General features: G+C 36.1%; 1 protein-coding gene across 2 annotated transcripts in view; it reads left to right on the forward strand.

The window, feature by feature from the left end:
* Positions 1–25,390, forward strand: part of ADAMTS9 (ADAM metallopeptidase with thrombospondin type 1 motif 9) — a 179,460-nt gene that overhangs the window by 103,078 nt on the left and 50,992 nt on the right. For both annotated transcript variants that reach the window (XM_049777108.1, XM_049777109.1), the window contains 2 exons: positions 1,716–1,877; positions 4,982–5,158. In XM_049777108.1, the coding sequence (XP_049633065.1) occupies positions 1,716–1,877; positions 4,982–5,158 (339 nt within the window). The remainder of the gene's footprint in view (positions 1–1,715; positions 1,878–4,981; positions 5,159–25,390) is intronic.

Below are 25,390 nucleotides of genomic sequence, written 5' to 3' on the forward strand. Positions count from 1 at the left end.
ATTAACCAAAGAGGTCCAAAAATTTGCAAAGTTGGGAATGGCATTACAAATCCACATGACTCATAATAAAGGCAGGCAGCTTCAGACATGGAGAAAGAATATTTACAATATGTCTCCTGGCTATGGGAGGATTAAAAACTCAAACAGGGCCTGTAGTGCAGTGTAATTATTGAAGCCTAGCTGAGTGCTATCTATATTTCTTTGCTAAGATTCTCAGTAGAAGTATGGGGATATTCATTGATGACTTACTAGGAAATCTGCAAAATGTCTGTTCAGGACTTAATCCTGGTTCTGTGCTCAGGGATCATTCTTGGCAGTGTATGCAGGGTGAGGTGGACCACCTGTGGTGCTGGAGACTGAACAGGAGTTGACCATATGCAAAATAAGTGCCTTAACTCCTATAATTTTTATTCAACCCTTGCAGTTTACTTTTTTATTCCTAAAAAAAGCCAATTGAAATAACCATTATGTGCATTTTATAATTATGAGAAAAGCAATAGAAAAATTATATCCAAGTTTAAATATACTAGAACACTCAGAGAATAGGATATTGTATAAATCAGACATTGCCAAAATATTTTCTTAGAATTCAAACCTGTTGTTCTGCCCTGCATTTGTAAACTAAATCTATTTCAAAATCATTCATAATTCGATTGACAAGGAGCACAAACACTGCACCACGTTTCAGTACAAGAAACAAAAACATATATTCACACCTTTATGTAGAAGGAACTGGCCAGAGAAGCAGATGTTTGTGGGTATATTGTTTGAACCTTGTTTGAACATTGTTTGAACCTGGGTTGATAGAAAGCACAAATTGATCTTCAGAATCCAGAACATTATTGTTACTGTATTTTGATGCTGATTGGTTGTATTGCTCTCAGGTCCGTCTAGATGCCTATTTATTTTATAAGCAAACTGATTTTACAAGTAAAGGGTACCAGTAAACACATTGGATTTCAAAAGATAAGGAAATTACGGAGGGAAAAACACTTCAGATATAGATAAATACAAGAGCTATGAAAAGCTTGTGTGGGAAACTAACTGAAATATAAACATAATTCTAGACAACCCTGAGACTAAAATGTGCCTCAAGAGGTTTGACAATGTGAAATTTAATTTCTGTCATTGGGAAGTTAAAAAAAAAATAAAGTCAGACTTGCTACCATTAAGCTGTGGACATAAAGGCTGTTATGAAGTAAAGAGAAGGCAACATTACCTGCTGTGAAATAATGACTAAATAGTATTTCCTGATGCTGTGCTCAGGTAATTGACTGAGTAGATAGAAGCTTCTTTTCAACTACTAGCAATTTCCTAAGCACACAACCTGACCTCACCATTGAAGGGGAAGTCAAAAGTGGCTTCTAAATAAGCTCTCGAAGTTTCGCAAAGCAAAAGAATTCCTCAGACTGTGGCGTTAGTCAACACCTCTCTGTGCCTCTCAGATGCAGAGGATAAAGGAGGACAATGAAGGAATCTGCTTTGGAAGCTATCAGATATTATTGCTCACTTAACCCCAAGGCAAAGCCTTTCAGGAGTTTGAAAAATGTGTGTATTAAGTACCCCATGGAAGGGATGGCATGTTGTCCATTTGGAGAACTCGAGGACAGTTTCTGTCATGATGGTCTCTGACCTTTCAACTGACTGCTGTGTGTGCTCTTAGGATGGAGAATGAGGTGAGAATTATTCTGCTGACTGATGTTTAATGTGTTTAGTGTTCCAGTACCTGTGCTGGTGGATCCCAGAGACGTGTTGTTGTGTGTCAGGATGAAAACGGATACACTGCTGATGACTGTGTGGAGAGAATCAAGCCTGATGAACAGAGAGCCTGCAAGTCTGGCCCTTGTCCTCAGTGGACTTACGGCAGCTGGGGAGAGGTGAGAGGGTACCATTCATCTGCATGATTTTGGCTAAATTACTGGGCTATTTTTCTGCCAAACACGGTTCTTTTTTCATTATATGAAGAAGAACTAGTTTAAGTAAAAGCTTCCTGATTTGAAATTTTCTTGGACACCTGTCTTAGTTCTGGACTATTTTAAAAACATGTGTGTTTTCTTTTGTGAGTGCTTGAAAACATGGAGTGGAAAATTAGGAAAGATTATAGATACAGTGGCCAGAGAGATAGCATGGAGGTAAGGCATTTGCCTTTCATGCAGAAGGTCATTGGTTCGAATCCCAGCATCTCATATGGTCCCCCAAGCATGCCAGGAGTGATTTCTGAGTGTGGAGCCAGGAGTAACCCCTGAGTGCTGCTGGGTATGACTCCAAAACAAACAAACAAACAAACAAACAAACAAACAAAGATTACGGATATATATTGGTTTGAATTATTTGTTAGCCTCTGCTGATTAAAAAATAGGTGATTTTCAAATGACTGAAACTAAGTATTCACTTAATCCCTGGAATCTTAAATCTTTGAGGAAACTAGAATAAATAAGTAGTATTATCCCAGAGGTGATATATTGGTGTTTTTCCCTCCCCCATATTGGTGTTTTTAAACACTGTTGTAAATGATTTTCTTTATCCTCAAAAAATGAACATACAGTATTCAAGTGAAACTCTTCAGAGGTTAGCCTTTAAGGGTTACTTGCTGTGACTGTTGAAAGATAAAATATTTGACCTAAAAAGAAAAAAGAGGGCCAGAGAAATAGCATGGAGGTAAGGTGTTTGCCTTGCATGCAGAAGGACAGTGGTTCGAATCCCGGTATCTCATATGGTCCTCTAAGCCTGCCAGGAGTGATTTCTGAGCATAGAACCAGTAGGAACCCCTGAGCACTGCCGGGTGAGACCCAAAAAATACAAAAAAAAAAAAAAAAGAGAAAAGAAAAGAAAAAGAGAAAGACTAAGTTTCACTCTTATTTCTGGATCTTCTAAGACTGTAATTTTAGCAAGGGTTGTAACTTGGCCAAAATATATAACCTTGTCTTTAAATTGGAATAATAATGATAATTGGAATTATTTTTTATTTTTATTTCATTTTTAATAATCGGAATTATTGAAATAAATAATTGAGATTATTGAAATAAATAATTGGAATGATTGAAATAAATTTGAATAATGATAATAATGCCAGCATCGTCCTTGCATATTTATCATATGAGCATCTTATATGTCTGGCCTTAGCTTTCAAAGTTAACTTCTATTAATGATGGAATTAAGTTATTGTTAACCTCTAATAACAATAATCGTTTTATGCCTAATCATTAGTAGTATCACTGTTGTTTCTGATGACACCTAAGGTTTGAGCTACTAAAATATGTAGAGCTTAGATTATATTTTCTAATTTTAATGCATCTCTCTACTCTTAACTCCAGAGGGAGTGCACATGTTCAAAGCATGTTGAAGTGTTCTGTCTTGACTATAAAATTTATACAATAAAACATAAAGATTAACATCTTGGAGACACTAGTGCCAAGATGGGTACAAAGACAAATGAGATGTACGGTCCCATTAGTCCACACTCCTGGCTAACTAAAATCATGTGTACACATTTCATGGTTTCACACACGTAACCTAGTAGTCGCCGACAGTTCTCACAGAGCATTTTGTTGACTTTCATTGACAGTACGTCATTCTCTAGGGCTTTGCTGAAAGGCAGGAAGGGGGAGTCAGGCTTTGAGACTCATGTATTGTGGATTTCCCAAAACTGCTCACAAAGTTCTGTCCTGGGGGGGCCTCTGATTAAGCTTCTGTAATTGGATTGAAGCCAGAGGAGTCTGAACATATGCTGGGATGCTTGCTGTCAACACAGACCAGATCTTTCCAAATGCTGTGGGAGATCTGGCAGGGATATTGACACAGCAGGGAACCCAAATTTCAGTATTCCTGGATGTGAGCACAGCGGTCCTGTCCAAGAAAATGAAAAAAAACTTTTCCTGCCTCAGAGATTTGGGTCCAGCCGGGAGTCAGAACTATACCCAGTGTTCCTGCCACATTGTTAATTCATCTTAAAGAAAAGACATAGTTTTCCTAAGATTCAGAAGACATAAAATATGATGTCATAAATGTCTATGGAAATTAGGAGCCAGAGCAATAGCGCAGCCATAGAGCTTTAGCCCTGCATGCTACTGACCCAGGAGAAACCTTGGTTCGATCCCCAGAGTCCCATATGGTCCCCCAAGCCAAAAGCTATATCTGAGCGCATAGCCAGGAGTAACCCCTGAGCATCATCGGGTGTGGCCCAAAAAGCAAAATAAATAAATAAATAAATAAAAAGTATAGAAATTGAAGTCCCAAAATAGCCAGAGGGTGGTGACAACTTCTAAAATGTTGTTTTAAAATAAAGTGGCTGTCATTATTTTTTTTTTTAGTACTGGGAAATTTTAGGATCTGTGCTTGTTTGAATTTTTTTGTATGCCACAAAGAAAAGGGTGTAATTTTCCTATTATATTGAATTGATTATGATCATATTACTTAACATGAGATTCTATTATCCTGTATATAAAATGGGCAATGTATTATCTTCTTGATGTTATACATATGATTGTTCTCAGTAAAGGTGAAGAAGATTTGTTTATTAACTGCTATCCCCCATTAGAGTCTTCTATTCTAAAATACATATTATTTCTTGGCAATTCAGCTTGGGTCCGTTTAGAGACTTACCTTCCCCTATGTTATTATAAATTTTTGGCTGAGTCCTTTTTTATTTTTTTAAAAAAAAGTGTTGTAGAGATGAGGGCAGGAAGGACTGGCTCTTGATATGAAGCTCATCACATAGAGTGGTGAGTTTAGTTAGAGAGATAAATACACTATCATGGCAATGTTAATGAGTGGAAGAAGTGAATGCCTGTCTCGAATACAGGCAGGGGTTGGGGAAGGAGAGAGATGGGGAGTATTGGTGATGGAAAGGTTGCACTGGTGAAGTGGAGGGGAGTGTTTTTTTTATGACTGAAACCCAACTACAATCATGTATGTAGTCATGGTGCTTAGTGTTGTAGACTATGCAGACAAAATAATCATAGTATCCCTTTATGTTTTCTAGTGTACTAAGCTATGTGGTGGAGGCCTACGAACAAGACTGGTAGTCTGTCAGCGGTCCAATGGTGAACGGTTTCCAGATCTGAGCTGTGAAATTCTTGAAAAGCCTTCAGATCGTGAACATTGTAACATACATGCTTGTCCTCAAGATGCTGCATGGAGTTCTGGCCCTTGGAGTTCGGTACGGACCTAACTCTTACTGTTTGATATCCAAACCATCTAACATACCCAGTTCCAAGGTATTCAGCATTCCACTGTAACAGAAAATTATCATGCTCAGAAAGGCATCTTGGAAATTAAGCTACAAATCGCCTATTATTTTCTTTATGCTAATTTGCATAGAATGCTAAATGCAAATAATTCACTTTTTATATCTGAACTGTATGCCCCAAGACTGGAAGTCCCTTTGAGACCAGTTAGTTAGCTCTGGTCCAAGATTTCCATTGCATTCTCTGCTCAGCTAGTAAGGAAGGCTTGCCACTATAGTAAATCCTATGCACATTTCTAGAGCAACTCTTGACAAACAAAAGAACTGGCCGTGTCAAAGTAATGCTTTGGTGAAGTTGTGCCAGAGGCTATGAAGCCATTACAAATGCTTCATACGTAAACATTTCTGTAAATATCTGAATTGCACCGAAGCTGAAATGACTATTGAACTAAATCATATCACAAGCCTTTTTTAAAACTCCATATGTATTTGAGTAAAAGGCTTCACCATTTCTGAAACCAGTTAAAGATTCATTGAAGTGACTTGCTGAATGCCTATTGATGCTTCTGAGAATTGAGGTTTCAATGTCTGAGGTTATGTTTGAAGATGGAACAAAAGCAGGTAGAAAAGAAAATGTCAGTGCACTTTTTATTGAGTAGAAATCCAGAAGAATTTAAAGTATATCTGACCTGGGACAGTTTTATGGGACTGTAAAGACTTTATTCAAGAGCTTAAGAAATGCCACTCTGAGTCAGATATGTGGTTCACCTGGGGCATTTTGTTGGTAATACTGGCACTCTTCCAAAATGAATATTTTGCAAAATATCAGAAATAGCCTTAGAATGTCAGGAACGTCCTCTGACATTCCCAACTTGCCAAAGTCACCTACTACTTACTATTTTTTCCATGAAATTTTTCATCTTGAACCCATTGTAATTTTATCCTGTTTAGCTATTAGCAACACTAAACTAGTTATTTGCAAAAATCTTTCTCTCTTTCTCTCCCTCTCTCATTCCTTTCTTTGTGTTAGTGACTAAACACAGGACAAGACAATTGCAGGGCAAGAACTATTCCAACTGAGCCTGATTAATTTTGGTGAAAAAGCATCTTCTAGCTATCAGAAGGTGTATGTATAGAACACAAACTATCATGCGGTGCAATATATTATTGTATACCATATTATTTCATAGCATTCTCTTTCTTGATTACTTTTAAATACAATTTATTTTTTGTTTTGTTTCATTTTGGGGGTCATGCCTGGCAATGCTCAGGGAATATTTTTGGCTCTCCTCAGGAATCACACTCCTGGCAGGACTTGAGGCATCATCTGAGATGCCAGAATCAAACCTGGGTGAACCACAAGCAAGGCAAATCCCCTACCTACATATCATTGCTTTGGCCCCACTTTTTTTTTTACACAGTATATTCAGTTTTCATCAGATACTTTTATTTTATTTTATTTTTTGTTTTTTTGGCCACACCCGGCAGTGCTCAGGGGTTACTCCTGGCTGTCTGCTCAGAAATAGCTCCTGGCAGGCACGGGGGACCATATGGGACACCAGGATTCGAACCAACCACCTTTGGTCCTGGATCAGCTGCTTGCAAGATAAACGCCGCTGTGCTATCTCTCTGGGCTTGGTAAAATTTAGTATTATTAATTGAAGACTTTAAGAATTTTTCTAGGTTTTGTTTTTTCTTGATCCTGAGCACTGTTTTCTGGCACTCACAGAAAGTTAGAAAATTTACGGTTCTTTTTTATACAAAAAAGGAAACATATGATTAGTATTTGACAATTATTCTGCAGTTTGGGAATAAGGCTACCTTTACAAAGCCTCTTAAATATAAATTTTGAATAATTTAAAACATTTTATTTAAATATATTTATAATATGTTACTTAAATATATGTAAGACAGCCTTTCCAATTCCTACTGCAAGATTTTTATTTTAATTTATTATTGATTTCTGTTAAGGCTTTGGTACAGTATTCATAATAATTTTAAAAGTAAACATACCTCAGTGAATGGTGTTAAGGGCCAAAAAGCTCTTCTATGGTGCTTCATCATAGTAACTGCAGTAAAATTAGCAACATCAAAGTTTCTTTGAGGTGCTAACAAATTTCTTTCAATAGAAAGCAAACTAGATTTATTATAGAAGAAGGATAGTAATTCAACTGGGATGCTTTCTTTCCCCCAGAACTCCCACACTTGTGATAGTATTAAGAACAAGTGCTACGGCAGGGAAACCTTTACCAAGGTCAAGGTGGAGATAACTTCATGACAGTTGTTACTAAGGAGCAATATTTAGGAAAGAAACTCTAAATCAAGTTACTGAACTTTCAGTTTCTGCAATACAGTTTCTGACAACCTGGGAGTTTAAATACTTATTTCAGACTCAAAAAATCTGATTCAGGTCACTGCAGATTTAGTTTCATGCTTATGAAAATCTTCCGTATTTAGCCTTTTCTGTCCATATTTTAATGTGACCTTGTATTCTTTGTTTTTGGTTTTTTTTTGGAGGGGGGAAGGAAGGAAGGAATGGTTTATGGATCACAGCTCAGTAATGGTCAGGGCTTTCTCCTGGCTGTGCTTAGGGATCACTCCTGGCACGTCTCAGGGAATCATGTGGGATTCTGGAGGTCAAATCCAAGTCAGCCACATACAAAGCAAATGCCCTACCCACTGTACTATAAATCTGGCCTCGTGTGTGTGGGTGTGTGTGGGGTGTGTGTGTGTGTGTGTGTGTGTGTGGGTGGGTGGGTGTGGTGTGTGTGTAACTCTAGCACTACTATTTTTTTCTGTCTTTGACTTGAGCCTGCAGTCTGCTAGAGCAATTGTTTTCAAGTACTATTAACCACCAAGCTGAGTACTCTTGCTCAGAGTGGCAAATTCTCAGGTGTGGAAAGGTTGAAAACAGTTTCCTCTAGAGTAAGCTTATTCTTCAAAATAATTTAAGTGGAAAAGCTTGCTAAGTGATGCCATTGATCCAAGAAGGTCTTCTACCATTCCTTTCTGCATCGCCCAGTAGGTTTTTCAATGATTAGTTTGGAGATAGTAATTTTCCTTAGGAAAAATTGCTTGCTGGGTTTTTCACAACTAAACCTAAAAAAAAAAAAATCTTTGAGCCTCATTTTAGCTGCTTTGGGATAATTTAGTCAACATGAATAATGAGAATTTATGAGCTCATGAAGGAATTGTACTTCTGTTTCTACCTGGCAAACTTCTGAATCTGTTTCTACCTCATTTTCATATTATGATTTGTAGCTTCTGTAGGGAGAAAGAAAATGTCAGCATCAGTTTTTCAGTTCACATATACAAGTTCTCTCTCTAGCAAAATAAATATTGTTGCCTTATTTCCTGAACATGGTTTTAAGCAGTCAAATCTAGTATTACCTGGATATTTTGAGCATTACAAATGTCTATGTTTATCTATTAAAACATATTTATTTTTCTATGTTATTTAATTTTACATAAAATGTTAAAATCAATATTTATTCAGAGACTGTAAAGGCACATAAGTTTGGTTAACTAGAAATGCATATGTATTTTCTTTTAGTTTTGAAAACAAGCATTTTAATTTTGTAAATTCTTTATAACCTGTACCATCCTGTCCCAAAGCTGAGAAGCCAAGTGGCAAGCATTATGTTACTAAATAGTTTAAAATGTGCGATTTAGAATGGTAATTTGAAAATACTGCTGAATTGCAGATGCATAGCTATGTAATCAAAAATATATGAGGTTTACCTTTTTTTCCCCGCTACTGTTGTCCTGTTTCATTGAGTCTAAACTATGATATATGAATGCTTCATTTATTGAATTTGTGGTTAACAATGAAACATAGTTAGAAAAGAGAAAATAATTAGAAGAAATGCTTCTGAACATGTAAGAGGCAGGCACTAGTTACGGGAAAAAGCTAATCTATTATGTATAAATATGATCACACCTTATTCTCTCTGCTCAGCTAACTGTGAAAATCTTACGACATTTCTCAGTTTTGTTATTTGCTCTTCAATACATTTCAGAGAGCTTTCCTTATAAAAGAAAAATGAAGGAAATACTAAAACAATAAACCAGTTTTCATGGAACCTGCACTTTTCAAACAATTATAACTCATAAATATGACCCCAGAGACTTATTGGTTGCTCAATCCTCAGGGAGTTTCCATTGTATACTGTGGTTATTGAGGGTGAAAAGGCTAAAGTACAGGGGTCCTAGTATTAGTTAAAGGTTTTTCACCAAGGTGCTGAATAGCATACTTTCTCCAAAGCAGATGATGGGAGCTAGCCTTGCTACGAATTTACAGTGTGCAAGCCAAGTCAAGCAAAGCACATCATACTTAGCTGTCTTCATACAATCTGAGAAAAGTGTTTTATGAATCTATTTGACTAGGTGACAATCTACTGTAGTGATAAGACCTTAACATCAAAGAGCTGTCTATATCGTCCTGCTATGTTGGCAGAAAGGAAGAGATCAAGTTCAAAGTGAATTTTTAAGTTCCTTTTTATATTTAATAAAAGATATGCCTAAAAGTCAAACTTCATTTAACATGACTATTGTTTAGATTTTACTGACCTTTTCCATTTGGCAGTAACAATAGAGAAAATCCAGAATTATTATTGTTATGGGATAAAATCCTACAAAACACTTCAAACATCTGGTAAGTTACAGAATGACAAAGCATCCCTTAGTTCAAAGACATCACAGGACTGGAATGTGATCAAGTGATACAACACCTGCCTAACAAGTGTGAGGTCCTGGGATTGGGGAGTGACCCTGGCACCCTCTGGGCCCCCCTGGGCATGTCTCCATAAGGAAAAATGGTATTATTTTAGTCAGATGAAAATGATAATATTTTTGACCTAAAGAGTATCGTATTCATTGCATCTATATTTTATTTTATTTTTTGGTTTTTGAGCCACACCCAGTGATGCTCAGGGGTTACTACTGGCTATGCGCTTAGAAATCGCTTCTTGCTTGGGGGTCCAAATGGGATGCCAGGGATAGAACCTCGCTCCATCCTAGGTGCATGCAAGGCAAAGGCCCTACCACTTGCACCACTGCTCCAACTTCTGCATCTATATTTTAATAAATACCAAATGTATATTATATAGATATGATTTAAACATTGTAGAAATGCACTGATCTTTTGGGAATTTTTCCCCGAGTAATCATAATCATTTCACTTGATCTTAGCCAAAAGGCCAAGAAGAGATCATAATTATTTCATATGTCTATCAGAAACTCTGTTTCTACTTTTTTAACTGCTCATATTTTATAATACCTTGACTGATTTCTGTTTTTGTATATTTAAAAAGTCTAGTACTAGGCTGAAGTGGTAGTATAGTAGATAGAGTACTTGTATTTCACACAGCCTACCTGAGTTTGATAATGGGCTCCTTTTAAGCCCTGAACACACACGTCTGGGGTGTTGCCATACAAAGTTATGTAAATAAATAGACTAAAAACCTAGGGCTGTGGACATGGCTTAGGGCTAAAGGATAACCTTTTCCTGAAAGATCTTTAGTATCAATTCATAGTATCATATCATCTAGAACATGGCTTGAAGAAACAAAAAAAAAAAAAAGAAAAGAAGAGAAATGAAAATAAAAGAAAAGACAATAAAAGAAAGGAAAAAAAGAAAAAAAGAGAAAAGAAAAGAAAAGAAAAAGAAAAGAAGAGACCAAAGTTGTGGGAGCAGGAATCAAAGGGTTAGTAAACCCTGAAGCTGAGTGATGGTCCTCCTGCTGATTCACATTCTAGGGTGGAGGGTAACATTGGAACGTGGAGTTAAATGTTTCAGCCTCAGTGACTGGATGACAACCCTAACAAGACAGTAGAGTAAGCTTGATTTCCTGGGGTAAAAGCAATCTCCTTTAGAGAAAGATGGACACTTTCTAAAAAGTCATTCATTTTTTTGGCATTGTATAGGCCCAGGTACTGTTCTTAATCCTAAAATAGCAATGAGCAAGTGAGAACTATTTATACTAGTGGAAGAAGAGAAAATTTAGTATTAAATGAATAAAATAAACTCAAACATAACTAAATAGCTGACTCTTTATTTTCTTAATCTTAATTATAACACTGTGATTTACTGATGTGTTCATAATACAGTTGATCCAGGTATTAAATATTCAAAAATCAATCCCATCATCAGTGTGACTTTCCTTTCACCAATACTCCTAATCTATTCACCACCATATTCTGCCTCCATACAAACACAAATTTACTCTATATTACTTGCTACAAAACAAAGGCAAATGGAACTATCAAAACTTAGATCAACATAGAAAACTGGCTCTTTTTTATGGGAGACTCAAAAACAAATATATATATATATATATATATATATATATATATGAATTACTATTAGGGCATATATCTTCATGACTATTAGTAGTTTTTTTTTCAAAAAGTATAAACAATCATTTGTACTTATAGTTAAAGTGTGTAATCACTCAATTATTTTCAGTGATATGTGTTTCCTGGCTGATGGCAATGAACCTTTAAAAATCTTTCAGATAAATAAATAATAAAAAAACCTTTTAGAGAATATTCTTTTATCACCTTTACCTTAGATCCCATGCTTGAGTTAGAGTTGAATAATATAAGATCATCATGAGTGGAGCACTTAGTTGCCTTTCCCTACTGAGTTTCTTGGTATTTTCCCATACCTATCAAGTTGTGGTTTTCCCCTAGCTATTTAGTAGGTGCCAATAAAAATATTTGGAATGAATGCATTACCAGACTGCTACCTTTGCTTCTTTCTATCTCATCTAAAGTTAGGAAGATTTTTTTTGGATCCAGATTTCCCTTTCCAGAGCATTGAAAGCCATGAAAGGAATGTAGTATAGAAGAGACTCAAAATGGGATGACTCTACAAAGCCATCCTTTCTTGCCAGCTGTCACCACTTTCTCCTATTAGATAGAAGTTATGCCTTGGCCAACAAAGTTTAATAATTACTTACAATGAGAACATATGACCTATATTGCTTTTCATCATGATAGCCAATTGTCCTGTGTGGCTAACATTAAGGCCTTACAGCATGACTAAGTATAACCAAGGTACTGTCTTCTAAATCGTATTTTTTCTTAATGATTATCATTTAAACAATCACTGGTGGCTTCTGATCACCATATTGGACAGGGCAACTTCAGGCATCAGCATATCTTTAGCAATTAATACCGAACTAGCCAAGAAATCAATAAACTTGTAAAAATAAACATTTAGGAGAAAGACCCTGTGTCAGCATATAAAAGGCCGACATAGTATGTCCTTGAATTCAATGAGTAGCATTTTCTTGCTCTTCTATTTTGTACTTTGTTTTGTAACACTTTAGTGGGTGTTCCCTGACAGCTGGATACTAGAAAAAAAAAGAGGACAGTGGAAAGAGAGGCTATCAGAACCAGCTGTCTAGAGAGTAGTAATTCCAGAGCCTCAGTGTAAAAAACAGCTGTTAAAACAAATACTCCTCTCTTGATCCTCAAAGTTCAAGTTCATTGTGGCACTAAGTTCAGTTAAGGAGAAAAAATGTTTATGTGTTCAGTGTACTGAAAGGACAAGGTTTGATTGATGCTTTTTAGGTGAAGCTAAACATGGAAAACCCCAGGTACCTACATTGGAGAAGTCTGATTTCTGATAGAACATTCTTTCTATAAAGAACAAGTTTCAGGGGCCTGACAGGACAGAGGGTAAGAGCTCTTGCACACGTTGACCCAAGTTCTACCCTTCCTCGTCACATATGGTCCTCTGAACAGAGCCAAGACTGAACTCTAAGCACCATCAGGTGTGGCCCAAAGAAAACAAAAACAAAAAGAACAGATTCCAGGAAAGCAGCTTTTCACGTTCCCTGAGTCCTGTAGATGAAGGTTAAACAAGATTAACTTTGCCGCCCTGGTTTCAAGATGCTTGAGAAGAACTGGAGTTGAAGCAACATAGTCTCTCTGTAAATTTTACTATATTGACTTGGCAGTGTTAGCCTTCTCAGTTCAACAAACTCCTATGGATTCATTCTTGCTCAATCTTGCTACTGTCACTGACCAGGAATGATATTCTATCAATAACATTGGTTGTAAATTAATTGATGCCTTCACTGAGTCTCTTTTTATATGAATAGATAAAGTAGTTGCTTTTTCTTTAGGAAGATATCATGGATTAAACTATAAACCATTCAGGTTGTCTGGTTTTTATTTCTTATTTTGGTGTGTATTGGGGGAAGTCTAACACCAACCATTACTTGGGGCCATTTCCAGCATGGTGCTCAGGAGTCACTTTCAATAATGTTCTGGGGACCATGTTGTTTGGAGAATTAATCCCAGGGCTCTCACATGCAAAAGATGCATTCCAGCTCTTTGGTCCCAAGTGGTCTGTTTTCAGACACACTTAATAATGTCAGATGTTGGGGCCGGGCGGTGGCGCTCGAGGTAAGGTGCCTGCCTTACCTGCGCTAGCCTAGGAGACGGACCGCGGTTCGATCCCCCGGCGTCCCATATGGTCCCCCAAGCCAGGAGCGACTTCTGAGCGCATAGCCAGGAGTAACCCCTGAGCGTCACCGGGTGTGGCCCAAAAACCAAAAAAAAAAAAAAAAAAAAAAAAAAAAAAAAAAAAAAAAAAAAAATAATGTCAGATGTTTAATCTCAAAATTTTATGCATGAAAATGAGAAGCCTTCATGTCTATGAATATGCATAATTATGCCACTTTATTCTAAAATATTTTAAAAAGTAGATGGATTTTGATTGCCTCAGCAATTTATAAGAGAACTCTTTTTCCTTAAATTTGCACAATGTAGTCCTTCCTATAATTATAAAGAACTCTATGATTTCATATTCACATAATCACATTTTTGTTCATCCACTTTTTGCTAGGAGTTAGGCAAAGCAATTTAGTCACATAATTTAATTTGATCTCTTCTTAATGAAGTTAACCTCATCAGAGAAATAATCTAGTCAGTTGTGGGTCACATTACTGAACACAGTAGATCCTGGATTGAAAAGTGGGATCTTCTGTTTTTCAAGCCATGGTTTTAATCAAGATACAAGCCTCTCCTATTACTACTTAGTTGTTGACGTGGTGAAATGCAAAGACTGCAAAAAGAGGGTGCTTATAGTTGAAGATTATCTGCTTTCCCAGATTGAATCTACTTGAAATATTCTGGAACTGAGTCATTTATAAATTTTTTTCTCAGAACTCTAAGGGGCTGAATCTGAGAAAAATATTTATCACATATTTTGATTTGTGTGTGTTTTTTAATATTAAGCCAAGAAGAGAACAAAATTTGGGTTCATAGTAACAGATTTGAGAAAGGACAGCTAATATTTATTAAACAGGCATGCATTAGAAAATATTTCTGACATTTTTATATACAAAGAGAAATTGAATAACTTAAATCTTGCCTCAAAAAAAATTAAAGAAATTGAAAACAAAAAGAATTTAAACCCATATACAAAAGAAAAATTTTTTAACTATTTTGATAGTTAAATCCTATTAGGGATTTTTCAAATGTTTTAGTGATTAAATTTATTATAGAACTTAGCATGTTGTTGCACTACACATAGATTTTGAAAAATAATAAAGTTAAATATTGTTTTAAAGTGATTTCATTCAGGGGTCGGAGCAATAGTACAGTAGGTAGGGCATTTGCCTTGCACATGGCTGACCTGGAATGGACCGGGTTCAATTCCTGGCATTCTATGTGGTCCCCCAAGCCTTCCAGGGGTGATTTCTGAGCTGAGAGCCAGGAGTAACCTCTGAGCACCGCCAGATGTGGCCCAGACACTCCCCCCCCCCCCAGTTTTATCTCATCCTAATAACACTGGTTGAACATTAGATGCATTGAAATAACTTCCAAACTGTGTCTTGAACAAAATCTAAGCGAAGGAATTGAATGCTCCTCTTGGTGTGTGTGTGTGTGTGTGTGTGTGTGTGTGTGTGTGTGTGTGTGTGTGTGTGAAGCAAGGTAGTTTTTATTGGATGAAATTTTCTTAGGAAGTGGTAAGAGGAGAGAAATAAAGCAAATACATTCAAGAATGAACATGTACTTATCCAGAATAGAAATAAACAAGATATATGCTCAAACGAGAACTAGAACTTCAAGAGCAAGCATTAAATGCTTCATTTTTCTGCTACTATCCTTATACCATTGGTGGACAGTCAGGCATTTTTAGTCTATCCTTGTAACCTCTTCCTTTTCTTTACTCTCTACCTTCTGCTCTGTGTTGTACTTCTCTGTCCACATGCCAGTGAATAAGACTTGTATAGGGCCCTCAAACTTTTTAAACAGGGGGCCAGTTCCCTGTCCCTCAGACCACTGAAGGGTCTGACTATAGTAAAAACAAAACTTATGAATGAATTCTTATGCACACTGCATATATCTTATTTTGCAATGAAGAAACAAAACAGATACAAGTACAATATGTGGCCCGCGGGCCATAGTTTGAGGACCACTGGAGGGCAACTAGAACAGGGAACACAGTGTAAGTCTGCTTTGTTTATTTATGTTTGGCTTTCATTTTTTGGACCATACCCAGCAGTCTTCAGGGTTTACTCCTGGCAGAAATAGGGGATCATTTGGAGGTTCTGGGGATAGAACCTAGTCTGGCCTCATCAGGGCAACCACCCTACCCTTTGCATTATCTTTTCAGCTTTCTTTTCTTAGCCCTAAATACAGGGGGGGAATGTAGACATACCTACCATTTAAGTGAAAAATTTTTTCTATAAGTCACTGAATTAATTGCCCCAATATTAATTTCCATTTGGACAAACATGCCGATTGTTCAAGTTGATGCCTCTTTATGAAACAATCTGAAAATAAATGAATAATTCTACACACTCAAGAGATGATTCTTTATTGGACTGAACTAGAAAAAAAGAAATAAAAATGTGACTTATCCAAAGGAAACAATATAGGAAGGTAGTAGTGTATCAAAAATGACTTCCTGGCGTGGGAGGATTTAAGTGGTGTTCATGTAGGAATTAAAGCTTTGGAGGTGATAGGAGATTATATTTGTACATTGCTTCCAAAATTTTCAGAAAGAAAATAATAATAACATACACACTCGGAGGAAGAGAGGATAGAAGGACAAAGTGTGAAATGTTGGCATTTAGGAAATTTAGAAAAGAACATTAAAGGAATTTTTTTAAATATTTACTTACATTTGAAGAATATCCAAATAAGTTATATATTTTTAATTTTTTTAAATGAATAGTATATATCTTACTTGACAGCAAATGGAAAAGTGAGTCTGGATTTATTTAAAGATCTTCACATTCCTAACACATTTTAAGAAGCTTTTTTTTGCTTTTTTTTTGTTTGTTTGTTTTTTGTTTTTTTTTTTTTGTTTTGTTTTTGGACCACACTCCGTGGTGCTCAGGGGTTACTCCTGGCTGTCTGCTCAGAAATAGCTCCTGGCAGGCACGGGGAACCATATGGGACACCGGGATTCGAACCAACCACCCTTGGTCCAGGATCAGCTGCTTGCAAGGCAAACACCGCTGTGCTATCTCTCCGGGCCCAAGAAGCTTTTTTTTAATTTCAAGTTTGTACTGTATCATAATGAAATAGCTACGTTAGTCAGATTAATAGATTTTTCCCACTTCATTTTCTACTGATTTTTACCTCCTGACTATCTGTCTACCAGTTTCCTATCTGTCTACATATTTTCTCCTCCCTATCATTCCCTCCATTTCAGCCCACCAAAGCTAAAAATAAATAAATAAATAAATAAATAAATAAATAAATAAATAAATAACCTAGGGAATGGTTGCTTTTCTGTTTCTTTTTGTCAAGGTGAAATACGTGCTTGGATTGACAGTCTTGTCAAGAAATTTGAAAAAGAAAATGCTTGATCAATTGTCTGTCATTCTCTTTTAATCTCCCTCTTTCTTCCCACCCCCAAAGCCCAGATCCTTTTAAGACTTAAAATTTCTTCTGTTTTGTTTTAATGAGTGTTGTTTATTTTATTTGTGCTTCATAGAAAGATCTCTCCCAATTCATCTATTCATATATTGCAGTAAGTCATTTCTTAATAAGTTCATTGCTTCCTTTTTCTTGGTTGTCTTTTCATCAGAGGTGAACTGTAGGGGAGCCTCTTTTTTTTTTTTTTTTTTTTTTGTGGTTTTTGGGTCACACCCGGCAGTGCTCAGGGGTTACTCCTGGCTCCATGCTCAGAAATTGCTCCTGGCAGGCACAGGGGACCATATGGGACGCTGGGATTCACCTCTTGCATGAAAGGCAAACGCTTTACCTCCATGCTATCTCTCCAGCCCCTAGGGGAGCCTCTTGGCGGTGGTAGGAGATAGAATATAGACATAAGATGTTCATTGTAACTGAACATTACAATGAATGAAATTTATTTTCTAGTGGATAGGTCATGCTCTTTATAGATCAGGGCTTCCAACACTGTCTTAGCCCAAGATCTTGACCTTGTACAGGGGTCTCAAACTCGCAGCCCGCGGGCCGTTTTTTGCGGCCCTCCGTACAACATTTTGTGGCCCGCAGCCGGCCTTCAAATATTGCAGTATTTGCGATTATTCGCTTACCGAATAATCGCAATAAAAATCACATTAGTAAGAAAATTAATCGCATTAAACATTCACATACCCCGAGCAATTCCGTTCGGGGTATGCAAATGTTTAATGCGATTTTTTGCGATTTTTTTTCTTACTAATGCGATTTTTTATTGCGAATATTCAGTAAGCGAAATCTCTTATGCGGCCCTGCCTCACCCCGACTTTGCCTCCTGTGGCCCCCAGGTAAACTGAGTTTGAGACCCCTGTTGTAAACTCATGTGAAGCAGGCTCTTTTATTCCTCTGAGCCACCTCTAGCAAGTCGGATTCATTTCAGAATTGTAAAGGACATTCTGAACACCTTGTGACAATTTTGTGATTCACAATTAGGGATGGTTTTGTTGCCAGTGAGCAGTAGGCAGTATTTGGAAAAAATGGTTGGTTATGGCTAATGAAGGAGTATTACTCGTATCCAGTTAATAGAAGTTGAGGATATGACTAAATATATCTCTTAAAATATAACCAAAAGATAACCTCACCCAAAGCCTTGTGTACTGAAATTTCATAAGGTTATAAAACTCTGGAGAAATCTTGTATGAGGTCTCAAAGTGGCTAACTATTTTATGAATCTACAAACTCAAGGATAGTGACACTCATTCTTCTTTTCTGAAAGTTGGCTGGGTGGGAGGGAGTTGAGTTTGCAAGTATGTACATATATACTAATTATGATAGACAACTTGTGGAAAGAAAAGCATATTATGTGACTAGGCCTTCCTAAGAAAACAAGGATCACATGAACAAATGCATGGCATTTCCATTCTTCTGACAACACACAGATAGATATTATAGATATACATGTTCATTTTAATCATATATACATATATACATATATATATATATTAAACTAATAGTCCTTTCCTCATCCATGATAGAATTTGCACATGCGATTTAGAACTTGTGCCAGAATTGAATATATAGGTATTTCCTCAGGGAACTTTCAGGATGAATCATACTGAATGTTTTATTTGAGAAGTAGGCCATCTGATTAGAGACCTAAATAGAAACGAAGAAGTCCATGGGTTGAAAATAGACACAAAACACTTTTCTAATACCTTACTATTTTATTTGGAATCTGATTATTCTGTTGTAAGCTATTCTGTGCATTCTAAGACATTTTGCAGAATCTAGTCTTTTATCCTGGATACCAGTCACTTGTGTGTTTTCTTATAACTATAAATGTCTTCAGACTTGGCTAAATTTCCCCAAGAGTGTACCATCTCATCCCTGTCTTTAGAGTTCTGTGGATTGTTTTACATCATAAAATGCCCATGTTCTCCTGGGCAGAAGGCAAGCATATAGAGGTTGCAACATTTCCTAAATGTGTTTGATACTAACTCTTGATTATTCGTTCAAAGTCAGAGAAATAGTGAGGCCATGAAATGGTTCCTTTTCTCCTTCGGGGAAGATAAATCATTACAAAGTAGACATCACAAGGTTTTCACAGTCAGTTATTTTCCCACCATTTTTTGTTTGTTTGTTTCAACCCATCAAAGGAAGCCATACGTGAATGATCAACTTTTCCAGATGTGTAGCATTAACTGACTACAGTTCAGGACTTATGGGGAAAGAGCTTATGAAATCTGCCCATTTCCCATTTTGTAGATCTTTCCTTGCCATTTTTTTTTAGTTTTTTTTTTTTTTTTTAGCACTCGCAAAATGCTAATTGTTCACTCTACATTTTAGACACACATATATACCTTCAGAAAGGCAGATACAAATCTGGATTCCAGGGAACAGAACATTTTAGATGATGTCTATCTTGGACTGAGAAGAAAAATCAATCTCAATTCTTGAGAAGTCTCTAATGATGAACATAAACACTAGAAGTGACTCTACAGCTTTGAGAAAGGCAAACAAAAAGAAAAGAAAGGGAAAGAAAAGACACCAAAGCACTGTCATCAACCTCACTGGTTTATGGTAGAATTTAAGATCTAATGAAATTCTCTATGATTTAAGTTTTATTTGGTGGAAGACCACAGAAATTGGACTAACAATAAAATACAATGCATGAGATATTGTTTATTCATAGGCAAAATGATGCCAATATATAGAATTAATTAGGACCCTAAATTACCATTGGATTATGAAAAATCTTTTTAAAATTGGAAATTGAGTTTTTCCTGTTATCTAATTGTAATATTACAATAATTTAAAAATAAGATGACCACATGAAAATTTTCTCTAAACCAACGAGAGCAATGATATCTCTGAAAGCTCTTTTCTCTGAATGAGTTTCTCACAATCGTACTCACCAAATTACGTGTTTCTATGGTATGTCCCCATGCCTACAACAGATTTAACTAAAAGTCGAAAAAGATCCTGCTTATAACATCTACTATGAGCCAAGAGCTGTGTATGACACTTTGAATGCATTATTTTTAATCCTCATATAATCCTTGTAATAAATAGACTTTATCATGCCCTCATGCAAGAAGGAAAAATGAGCTCCAAGGAGACTAAGCAAGTTTTCTAATATAATAATCCTTGGATGTAGATTCACTAATTTCCCATCGCCATATTTTTATATCTTCTCTGATAAAACCTTCAGAAATTCTAGAAATATTTTTTGTGCTACATGAATAAAAAAACAGTTTCTTGTCTTTTTGGAATTCAGTTTCATTCTGTTTTCTAAAGCTCAACTCATTCAAATTAAGTTGCTAGTATTTGAATGCTTTCCAAGATTATTCAGTCATGTTCTGATTTTGGTTTATTTTACTTATCAAATGTGGGAAGTAGCTTAATATTTGCATTTTAAGACATATACTTTTAACACTTGATTTTGAATGGTTTTCAAAGGAATTTAGAAGTTGGGCTTGGTCATCGCACATTCTCAGGGTAGAACTCTAAAGAGGACTGATTGACTCTGGTTGTTTAGAATAATCTAGAATAATGTGATTTAAGAAAAGTCAAAAGCACTAATAAAAGTAGATCTCTCTGAATAGGTCATGAAAGTAATGTTTAGGTAACAGCTACCCCACTTTATAAAGAGGCTTTCTCAAAGCTAACCTGTAAAAAAGTACTGGAAGATGGGAATGATTCATTTCTGTTGAATTCATTGTACAATTGCAAAATCAAAAAATCCTGGTGTTGATTTGGCAGGATTGTTGTTGTTGTTGTTGTTTTTATTGAATCACCATAAATTTCAAATTATCAGGTTATTCATGATTTTCAGGTGTACAAAGGTCCAACCAACACCACTCCTTTCCTCTAGTATATGCTTCCCTCCATCAATGTCCCCAATTACTTTCCTGCCTTCCAGTCCTCTTCTATGCTAGGCACCTTATCTTTTAGCATTCAGTTCTCCACCAGTATAACCATTTTTCTTCACCAGTGTGACGTTGTTGCACTGTACCCTTCCCTGACCTTCTTCCCTCTCTCCCCTGCAAGTAAACTTCCTATTGGAGACCAATTCTCACGCTTTTCATTTCTATTGCCTTTGGGTATTGGGCAGTTTTGGATAGCCTATACTTTGAGAAAAAAATATTTGAATGACATGTTTAAAAAAATAAAGATCAGGCCATAGTGAAGAGTGATAGTACAGCAGGAAGGATACCTGCTGTACGCTGTACTGGATTTAATCCCAAACACCACAGATAGCTCCCAAACCCCTCCAGGAGTAAATCCTGAGCACCTCACAGTGTAGCAGCTTCTTCCGCTCCAAAAAAGATTTAAAAAATACTAAAAATAATATAGATCAAGGGTAAATTTATGCTACTTTTGAACCTAAGTGTGTTTTCAATTCTTTGCTTTTAGAGGTTTTTAGGCTAGACAGACAATAGCTAACCTATTGCTAAAGGGTAGAACTCCTTTTGTTTTTCGTTGTTTCTTTTACTCTGTTTTCTATTTGTATGCTCACATTTTTGATGTTAAGCAAAAGTCTCTTTCTAAAGTGATATGTTTATGAAGGAAAAACAACATTAGGTGGTACTTAAGATCAACCTTGACGGGACTGTGTAGTATTCCAACTTCAGTTTCTGTTTCTTACAAGAGAACATTCCTCTTAGATATACCCTATGCTGTATTTGGTACTGTGAGTTAAATATTAAACCACAAACACTTAACTAGTTTGGGTCTGAAAAGACATGGAAGATAGAAGACTAATTATTTATTTGATCCTTATGGTGAACTGAGCATGGTAGAGACGTTTGCTTAATCCTTAAGAATTCCTGTGACATAGTAGCTCTAGATTATATTCAGTACTATTAATTCACTCATTTATATTTTAATTTTTGTAATCTATAGATAGTTTGAGTATTCTATAAAGCAATGTTGCTCTAATCATTGGTAATATAGCAATGATAAAAGTCCTGAAGTCCATCAGCTTAAATTCTAGTGCAGAGTTGGTGGACATTCACTTCTGCCTATTAAACAGAAAGTTGAAAAAGACCTTGTGAAAGAAAGTGTTAAGTGGTATAGAGATGAATAAAAAATAGCGAGAAAAAAGAGTTGGTGACTGTCATTTAAGGAGATCTGACAAGTCTTTGGTATTAAAATAACATTAGAACAAAGATAAAATAAAATAAAAAAGGAAACAAACCATTATACAGAGGAGTAGCAGTATTCCAAGTTAAGACCCAGAGACAAAATTATGTTCAACATATAGAAACAGTAAGATCTAATAGAGTCAGGGTGCTACTTCTAGTCAGGGGTTCCTAGTATTTTGCCTTGATATTACTAACAAGAAATTTTGGCCATTGTTTTCAATAGGTACAACTTTTTCATTAATTACTTAGAAACTTTATTTCTCACCTTTGAGGCAGCTGAGGATAAGAAACTTAGAGCAAATATCCCACCTTATCTTCCAGATTGCTTAATAAATAGGTGAAATATAAAACTTTGATTTTGCCCATTTTTACTTCTTCCTGGAAAAATGCCAATATCATTCTGCTGAAGACAGGTTTCAAATAATCATCATATATATCATTGAAAAGGAAAAGAAATTCTAGGAAAGCAGTATATCTGGGAATGGAGAAAGAGGGCACATTAGAAGTAACTGGTAAATGATATAATGTATATGCATAAAATTCTTGGGTCACATGAAATAATTTACCCAGGACTTGAGTACTTCCACATTTTCTTAAATTTCTTTTGTCTTTATTGGGAGAAAAACATTCATTCACAGTTATGTTCATGCAGAACAAAAATAGCCCTATTTGGGTTTCATATGTAGAGTTCATTTTCTATTATGTTATATTATGAAGTGGGGGGTAACTGGAGAGTATGAACCCACAGTTGGGGGGTGTTAATAGAAGGTGAGAGACGTGGATACATCTGTCTGTACCCCATGTTTATCACATACCACCTTCTTTACATTGTATGTGCAAGGCCACCTACTTGGTTATAGTGTTGACAGCAGCCTTAAAGTATGCTCCAAGATTTGATGTGTGAACTTAAGTTCCTCCCCCACACAAAGATTTTGGGGCATGGGGAGCAATAGGGATGCCCCATCCGGCTGGGATGACCGTGACACTCACATTTGCTTTCTTCCAAGGTGTTCCCTGCCAATCTTAGGCTTTCTCAGCTCCTTTTCATGATAATAAGTGTCATGGTGGTCCTGGACATAAACAGCCATCAGGCAGGCCTGTCAACACTGACTTTACGCTCTAAAGTTACAGCCCTTGTTTTCTGGCAAAGCTTTTTTGTTCCTTCCCCCTCAGTCATTTTGGTTCCCTGATGCTCTGGATCAGAGCCATTCTTGTATTGTGAGAAGCCCAATAAATTGCACACTCCCACACACACCAACCAAATGTGTTCACATTTGCCAATAAAGAGTTATACTTTGGGACAAAAGACTGTGCCCACTCCCACAGTCCTGTCAAACCTAGCAGGGAAGTATGTATTCTATAATCCTTAGCTCTGGTGTTGAGTCTTAAAGCACATTTAAGGAAATGACATAACGAATAACAAATGAAAAGTCATTTATAGATAAAAGAGTAAGCAGAAAATGATGAAGTAGAAGAACTATAGCATCAGACTCTTTCTTTTCCTTATTTGTTTTTTCATTGCCTTGTTAAAAAAGACTCGTTAAAAAGTGAAAAGGGCACTAGTAGGAAATCGGGCATTTTTCACACTTATGTTTGCTCTGTGTATTTCTATATACCACTGGACCTTTAGAAATTGGCTCTTTGATCTGTTCATGTATATGGCTGATATTTTCTAGACTAAGTCCCTTTTTCTAACAAATGCCTATGTTAATCTTAGATTTTTTTTTAGTTTAATAGTAAGGAAGATAGTGAATGAATGTTTATTTTTACACTGTCAATTCCAAATACCAAGATCTCTGCCTCTCTCACTTAATTATAACACAATTCTAATGAGTCCAGAGACTATTATTGTTTTCATATACATCTATGAATTGGCAAGCCAAAATGTATGACCTTCCATCTATGTCTATGCAAAAAGTCATTCACCAATAAATGGAAATGCTCATGTACCATGGCATCAGGCAGCACCCCCCAAATAAATAAACCTTGAAAGATCTATAAAAGAAATCTACAGTGTCACATTCTCCAAGAAGAGCTTTATATTTACTTGATTTCCTTTTCACAGTAAGGATAGCTTGATAGAAAATGGCAACTTTGGAGTCAGGCATGTTATATTCACAGCCTATCTCTATTACTTTCCAGTTCTGTATTCCTTGGAAAATCATGCCACCTCTTTAATTCTGTCTTATCTAATGAATTAAAAATGAATATCAAACTAAATTTTAATAGTTACTGAGCCATAAGGTTTTTGTTGGAATTAAACAAGAAAAGCCAGTGCCCATGGATTGTATTCAACACCAGGAATGTTCTACTTTTTCAATCTTTAATAATCTTATCCAACCAGACACACCAGGGTGGATTGTTGGTTTCCTGATGACTACAAGACCATGCATTTGAATATAGTGGAAGACCTATGAAGAGAACCTCTAAGGCTAGTCATAAGCCTAGCAGATCTGAATTTGCAACAAAATCAGTACTACTATTTTAGAAAGCAAGCTCTTAATTGAGATAGAGAACAAACTACCCATGAGTAAATTTCATTTTCTCCAAAGGAATGTTCATGTTAGAATGTCAAACTCTTAAACACTAGTCAATAAAGGTGTTATGGGTAACATCTGATCAAAACTCCATAGTAAACATTTCTTTTAAAAGGCGTTACAGACACAAAATCCCCCAAGTTAGTCATGTGAAATGCTGCCTAATGTTTCTTGTATTGTTTGAGAATCTTGTTCAAATTTGGGGGTAGGGTGAAAACTAATTCTTTGAAACAAGTTGTTTCCTTAGAGGAAAAAAATGTATAGTCCTATTGGCCAATAGAAGATTATTTTAGTTATAATTTAATGAATAAAATATTTCCCAGGGCAAGAAACTCCAGATATGTAGTCAATAGAAAGCATATTATTAGGTGACACATCTCAGTAATGCATGTTGATACAAATGTCAGTGCCTAGAAAAAGATTGGAAATGGTGAGATGGAAATATAAGATTTGATTATCAAAATGCCACCTTCTCAATGAAGTCAGAATATATCTTTGTAAGCCATTGAGATATGAACATTTCTATGGGCTACTGCTTTTCTTCATTGTCAAGAAGAAAGTATGAAATGAAGTATGAAATTTGTTATCAGATTAAATGTCTTGAGAATTTGTAAATTACTTTT

The sequence above is a fragment of the Suncus etruscus genome, chromosome 7 (genome assembly GCF_024139225.1).
Source record: "Suncus etruscus isolate mSunEtr1 chromosome 7, mSunEtr1.pri.cur, whole genome shotgun sequence".
Taxonomy (NCBI): Eukaryota; Metazoa; Chordata; class Mammalia; order Eulipotyphla; family Soricidae; genus Suncus; species Suncus etruscus.